This window comes from Atta colombica, unplaced genomic scaffold (genome assembly GCF_001594045.1).
Source record: "Atta colombica isolate Treedump-2 unplaced genomic scaffold, Acol1.0 scaffold67, whole genome shotgun sequence".
Lineage (NCBI taxonomy): Eukaryota > Metazoa > Arthropoda > Insecta > Hymenoptera > Formicidae > Atta > Atta colombica.
Window position 1 is genome coordinate 135,380 of NW_017259558.1, and position 8,011 is coordinate 143,390.

Here is an 8,011-nt window from a genome sequence, read left to right on the forward strand (position 1 = left end):
TAATAATAAAAAGTTATAATAGTAACTTTCAACAAAAATAAAGTTATTAATTATCATTTCCTTATTTAAGGAGGTTTGCTTATTATTTTGAAGTTAAAAATACGATTGAAATAAATTATCGTTATAGCGATTTCTATCATATGCAATATTAGTAATAAATTGTGATTACTATTTATGTGCTATATTCTTAATGTAAATTATTAATATATAAAATGGGTAAGTATCATAACCTTGCATTGTAACGAAGTCTTCTTATGTTGACTATCGATCGTTTTCTAAATTTCTTTTTACGTTTTAAATTAAAAAAAAAACGAATTAATTTTAGAATTTCAAAAATTGCAACTAAATTTAAAAAGTAATATAAGTGTAAAAAGTAGTATACTTAATCTGACACTGACTGGCCAACAAGTCAAGAACTAATTTTTGACCAGATAATTCTTTATTGTTTGCGATATGTGTTTTATGTTTGTGATGAGCTTCCTTACTTTCAATGTGAATTAAATTTATTGAAGTCTTCCAAAGGACTATGCCCAGTTTTATAAGAGAATTTGGGCCCCCGATGAACTTTGAGAGAACCTAAAATTTTAAGGTATCAAAAGAGAATCAAAAATTCCACAAGCCCAATTTTATAGGAGAGGTTTCCTAAAGAACTATCTAAAATTCGCTATTATGACCATGTACTACTAGTCTTATCCAATTTCTCTGTATCCAGAGCAGTAAAACGGATTATACCAAAGACATTGAAAAAATATTTAAAATGTATTTGATATAGTTCAATAATCCAGCTAAATTCCTGGTCGCGATTCATGCCGTATGCCAGCAAGAACTGTTAATGATGTTTTTTACTGTTAGAGAATTCCGATAAGAAAGCTGAAGAGAGATAAGATCCACATATTGGCTACATTTCAATTAGGCAATTAAAACTTTTTGTTTCATACTTTGAGTATCTCTCTCCCTTCTTTAGCGATTAATACAGGTTGGGCCATCTAGCATTTGGAATTTCAACTACCGGTTATTTTGAGTATTTGAAAGGCGTAATAACATTTATGACGTATCAGAAATTTAGTTTTTTGTTTGACATTTACGAAATGGATCGCTATACGCTTGAAAATTGGGAAATATCGAAAACTTACTTCCAAAGTCATGAGTCTTCAACCCAAACTGTAAAAAATTTACGTGGAAAATTTGGTAGAAAAGAAATGCTTTCAACGCAGTTTGTGGATCAATTTGTGAAGCGAATTCGGCAAACTGGATCCTTATTGGATAAAGCAACTCGTTCACGTGCTCGTCCAATAAGGTCAACCGAAAACATTGCTGCTGTTGCTCAGAGTGTGCTTGAACAACCATCAACATCAATTCGCCATCGTTCTCAAAACTTGAACTTTTCACACACTTCTTTGAGAAGAATTTTGAATAAAGACCTCGATATGAAGCTACAAAGTTCAATTAGTGCAAGAATTGAAGCCGCATGACCATCCGATGCGTTTTCGGTTCGCCCAATGGACTGAACAACGCTTGGATAAAGATGAGCATTTTTACCGAAAAATCATCTTTTCTGACAAAGCTCATTTTCACTTCAGTGGCTATGTGAACAAGCAGAATTGTCGTATTTGAGGATCAGAGAATCCGCACATCGTCATGGAGAAGTCAATGCATCCACAACGAATGACTGTTTGGTGTGGTTTTTGGTCCGGCGGCATCATTGGGTCATTTTTCTTCGAAAATGAGCAAGGAACTGCTATCACTGTCAAGTCACTGGCGAGCGCTACCGCGCCATGCTAAACGAATTCTTGCTTCCCAAATTTGAAGAGGAGGACACAGACAACATTTGATTTCAAATAGGACGACGCACCTTGCCACACAGCCAACGCTACAATCGATCTTTTGCGCACTGTCTTCGAAAATCGCATAATCAGCCGAAATGCTGATATTAATTAGCCGCCTCGCAGCTGCGATTTCTCTCCGCTGGACTATTTTTTATGGAGAACCGTCAAGAATGAATGTTACGCTAACCAGCCAGAAACGATTCAAGAATTAAAACATGAAATCAAAGTTGCTATCGATGAAATACGCGCTCATACAGTGGAAAATGTACTGAAAAATTGGGTTGATAGAATGGGATATTGTGCAGCTAGCCGTGGAAGTCATTTGAATGAAATTGTATTTCATGTTTAATGGCAATGTACTACCTTTCCAATAAAGTCATAAACTTTGAAAAATATTCATGCGTTTTTTTTTTAGAGCCAAATTAAATTCCAAATTTTAAATGGCTCATCCTGTATTTATATATCATTATAACTATTCATTTGGGGACCAAAAAATATTTTAATTGTCTTCATCAAGATTGAACATTTCAGTAAATGAGAATGGATTGAAATGGATTAAAATTCAGATTTTCAAAAATATGGATTCATGAATATTAAAATAAATCCTTTTCAATCCTGAATGCATTTTTATTCATTTATAGGAATTGCATAGAGCATATCTCTATGCCTTTCACTTTAAAAATATTAGCATTTTCTGTGCACATCGTGAATACTATTCAATTCAGAATTGTGAATAGGAAGTTTTTTTAAATTCAAAAATAACATCAGCAATTTCTGCAATGTGAATACTGCTCAATTCAATATTCTGAATATGAAATGCAGTTTTTTAATCTAATTGAATAAAAAAAGTTTTTATTTCAAAATGGACCATAAATGCTACTTAAATTATTCAAAATTATAAGTAAGTAATTTTTCATTTTAATCCAACTAAGTTCAAAAAAGTTGTAACATAAAAATAATTTTTGTTTCTCTTTGATTAGAAGTAAAATGAATGATCAATGTGAACACTCGCAAACCAAGTCGAACATAGAACTAATATTCAGCACACGACATCGGCCAACCGAGATTAGATTATCCATCACTTACCCACTGTTGTCTCATAATAATGTAAATTGTTTATATTTTATTATATCTATTAAATGATGATATTTTTATCTATAATTTATATCTATAATTTCGTTACTAGTTTAGCTGGTTGTAATAAAAATAGAGAATGAATAACACATTTATCAATTAAAGAAGTAGTATAGCGGATAATGTAGAAGATTCATAATTCAGAGGTCCCAGATACGAATCCCATTAAGGATTCGTTTTTTAATACCAATTTGATACTTTGATTCTTTGATGAAGTAATTAATTTTAGGTATAATTATTATAAATGTCTTAGGAATAAAATTTGTAATCCTTAAATATGAATATTTTTTTTTTCGAATATTAAACTAGTGTCATCTTGGATCCACTCCATTTCAATCCATTCAATTCATTTTCATGGATTTAAAGTACACATTAAAAATATTTTAATCCATTTTAATCCATTCTCATTTGCTGGGATATTTCAGATACTGAATAATTCAAGGAATCGAATAAAAGTCAGTCCTATATAATACATGGTCATAATAGCGAACTTTGAACAGCTGTAGCACTCAAGAGATTCTATTTTACAAAGTTGTGCATATGGAACTTTTTAATGCTTTTTTTATGTTCTACAATCCTAGCTAGGTCTCAATGCTGTTCAGCCGGAGCGCAAACTGGGCATAGTCTTTTTATCTCTGATACATTCTAAAAAGTGTTCTTCTCTTTTCTTTTTAATATTCATTTGAGTTTAATTATAATATGATGACAGATTTTGTGTAATGGAGAAAGCTCATAGTAGACTAGGTAGTTATTACGTATACATTACTATATATTGTATTAATAAGAGTGATTTATGTCTCTGAAGAGGGGCTCAAAAATGAGTCGAAACATGTAAGTGCGTTGTAATAAAGAATTTTTTGTATTACATCTATTATTCGCGTAATAATTACTGCGTCCGACTCCTATTGCGCCGTTATCTCCGAATTTCTTTTTAATAATAAGTTCTTGAAGATTACATTATGTTTTATAGAATATTAACAAATGTATGAGGTTGTCAACGACTTGAGAGGTCGAATTATACATATACATTTACGTATACATTTGGTAACATTGCACTGTGTTGCACTTTGCGATGCGATGGGTAATGATGACGGTTATAACGAATGATAAGAGAGAAATTCAGAATCAATATAAATTTTGTATTATTTTCATCTGTTTCTTTACGCCGAGATAAATTCTAGATTATATTATTATGAAATTGGCTTCGTATCAGCTGTGCAAAGTCTGTTATTACTAATGCGATCCGAAGTAAAAGTAAACTTTGTGACAATAAAGTTTTAAATCCATACGGTAAAATCCGATTTTTCTTTTGTGTACGCAATAGCACAAAAATTACAGCAACAATGCTGCAACATTGCAACAATATTGAGTATTATTGCAGCGATATTACTGCAAATTCTGTGCTGTATGTGAGAATGGTTGATATTTCATCTATCAAATGCTAGTTTTTCAAAGTTCTGGATTGGCTGAGTATATATTAAATCAGTAATTATCTACTTCGAAACGACTGTCTTCCATAAGGCGATATGCCTAAAATTGTTAATTGTTAATTTCAGAATAATATTATTAAGAAAACTATAGGGTCAATATTGTTCAAATTGTGAGATTATTTGTATACAGTTATCTACACATACAAAAAAATGAAGACTAAATTGATTTTCAACTAATAGACAAACCTCCTTAAATTATATCATTTTAAGTATCGCAGAAAAAATGCTGATTGGTTAATATGGTCAGTCACTTATTCCACCTCCTCATTGATTAATTATCTTCTTGCGCAATAGCACACCTTTTTTATTTATTACACCTTGTAACTATTATACAACATATTTGTAAATATGTTGATTTTATATCGCATCTATGTTATATCGCAGTTATATTTAATAATGTTTGTTAGGATATAGCAAACATTATTGAATATAACTGCGATATAACATAGATTATAAACTATATTGTAGCACCGATTATTGCGGAAAGTTTTCAGAAATGTTTCAATCTTTCACATCTCATATGCAACAATTCTAAAACGATTCTGCAATATGTTATACGAAATGTTTTCAGAAATGTTTCTAAAATCTATCATATGCAATAAATTGAAAAATATATTTATACAGAAGAAAAAATCATCATATTAAAATGGTCCCAAAATGTTTACCAAAAGTCATTTTTTGATCAATCGCGATTCAGTTTATTTTGATGTTATTATGACTTATTCTATTTTAAGTGCAAAAAACTTTTGTATACGAATAACTTATTCTATTTTAATTGCGAAAATTTTTGTATATGAATAATGATATTGTGTGAAAACTGTAGGTATGATTTTTTAGTAATGATTATGTATAAGTACTTTTATGCAGATAATACGTAATATTAATAAATCAAAATAGTTGGCGATATAATTACTATTTTTGAGAAATACTTTAAGTTTATTTCATTAAATTTTGTAATCTGCAAACAAATCACAACAAAAACTTTCAACAAATTTTAAGTTCAGAAACGATATTTAAATATATATTTAATTGATATTTAAACAATATTCAAATTTATTATGTCGACATAATAAATTAAAATATTATTTAAGTATTAATCAAATATATATCTAAATATCATTTTTATAATACCAAAAATGGCTGAAATTTTGATAATATTTCAAAAAGAAATTTGCAAATTTTTTCTATGATATTTTATCAACTTTTCAATAAGATTTCATATATAAAAATAGCGGACACTTTGTTATTTCAGAGCTGTCTCAGAAATGTTGCAGACGTATTTCGCAATTTTTATAAAATGTTTCACTTTTCAGTTGAAATACGTATTTCTGAGACGTTTCTGAAAACTTTCGGTGCTGTATAGAAATTTTAATTATTAGGTATATATAGAGAGTCCCAAAATTTTTTGCCAAGCGCTCTTGTCTAAATAGAGCGGACTAAATTAAGTCAAAAAGTTCTGTACCATTTTATAATTGTTGCAATAGTTAACAAGATATTAATTACTAAAAATTGCTGATTTGGTTTTCAATAATTTTTTACTTAAATACTATCAACTTTACAGAAAAACAGTGAGAGACAAAAATTGTTTATTTTTTTCTTATAAAGTTCTGAGAACATTTTCAAAATTTTTTCAGTATTTTCTTATGCTAATAAAAATAGTTGTCAATAAGAAAATGCAGTAAAGTTAATAAAAAATTCTGAAAACAATTCTTAAAGTTCTACAGTTTTTCTGTAAAATTGAGTACATATTTCTATTTACACAAGAGCGCTTGGCAAAAATTTTGGGACACCCTGTATATTCCAATTTTCCCAACAATTATTGATGACAAAATATAGCATATTACCTTTTCTAAATGGCTTACACGATATTTCAATTCCTTTATTTCAATATCATCATAAGTTTGGCCACGATACCATTTTAAAGAATCCTTCGCTTTTATTTCGTTATTCTTCGTGAGATGATAAAAAGGACTTTCGGGCAATAGATTTACCAAAGTAATCACAAAGCAGGTCATGGCACAAATAAAACTGTACCTAATAACTTTGTATGTTATTATTATTAATTATGTTAACTATTCTATTTTATGATTTATGGTAGCTCCGACTCGATTAAATTTTACATTTGGTATATAATGTATTTTGATTAACGTAGAATATACAAAAAATAGAGTGATTGATAAATCTTTAATTAACATAAAGATTTATCAATCACTCTATTATTATTAGTCAGAGAAAAGATATTCATATTTTAAAAAATTTAATGTTACGTATAACAATTGGCATATTATAGTACATTTAACGTTAACGCTATTTTTACTTAGACAAAGTTTATCACTGATACTTTTGAGGCTCTCATAAGTATTATCTTAACAAAACAGTTACGCAATTTGAGAGTTCTCTGTGTCTTAATACATCATCATAAATACTAATGTTTCAGTTTACTTCATGAGACTCAGTTGCTTCTCGCCAAAATCAAATCTCGCCAAAAAACTACAATGTTTACAAAACATTGGCATTTAACAACATATATCAAGACAAGAAGATAAGCACGTAGCTTATTTAAAAATTTATTAATGAACAAAAATATTTAAACAATTCAAATCATAGCATTAATATACCCCATTAATAGAAAGAAAGTGATATTATGATCAGAATAATGATCTTTCTTAATATCTCCGATATGAAAGGGCGAATTGTAATGATTATCTATGGAATTTTTTATTCAATAACTTGATGTTACATTATGATACTAATATGCCAATACGCAATTCGCATTTATTATAACGTGTATTTACTTTCAAATATTTTAAAATGTTTTTAAGGTATATAACTTGAGTTATTATCATATGAATATATTATATAGGATAGAATTGGATATTGTGAGTACTGCAGATAATATGAGCACTTTTTATATTTTTATAACGGTTAATACCAGTAGTGCCAACTATTGTAGAAAGATGTATCTGTCTTCGCGATATTCCAATATGCTACAAAGATCTAAATTTAATCTAAAAAAATTTAAGTACTTCGGATATTTATCATATTAAATAAAGGTAGATACGGTAAAAATTAAAGCAAGTACGTTATTTTTTTACCTTTTACGTTTTTTCCTCTAATTTTGTAAGGTCTCCAATCTACATTGAAATAAGATATTTTGTTCTGCAATATATTAACAATACTTAACAATATTGCGCGCAGTAAGTGGCAATACATGGGATAACAATATTAACAATAGTAATTCTAAAATGTGTTGTAATAAAGTGTGTTGTCATAATTAACAATCAGTGTAAATTTTTTTTAGCTATAGTTAATCCCCTTAGAGTTTGACAATAATTATAATGAAACAATGCCAATTAAATGTTAATGTTTGATTAATATAATCAAAAATAAAGGTGACTTTTATAAATATTTAATAAGTATTATCAAATTGTTACCAATACTTAATACTTTTTGGTAATACTTAATAAATATTTATAAATGTAACATTATTTTTTGGTTTTATTAAACAAACATTTGATTGGTATTTGTTCTAATAAAATGTTTCATATATATATATATATA

At 28.5% G+C, this 8,011-nt stretch overlaps 1 protein-coding gene across 1 annotated transcript in view; it reads right to left on the reverse strand.

The window, feature by feature from the left end:
- Nucleotides 1-7,073, reverse strand: part of LOC108692244 (facilitated trehalose transporter Tret1-like) — a 96,033-nt gene extending 88,960 nt beyond the window's left edge. Inside the window, exons 1-2 of the mRNA XM_018200419.1 lie at nucleotides 7,069-7,073; nucleotides 6,295-6,484 (exon numbers count right to left, since the gene is read on the reverse strand). Of these exons, the coding sequence (XP_018055908.1) occupies nucleotides 6,295-6,484; nucleotides 7,069-7,073 (195 nt within the window). The remainder of the gene's footprint in view (nucleotides 1-6,294; nucleotides 6,485-7,068) is intronic.
- Nucleotides 7,074-8,011: the final 938 nt, after the last annotated feature.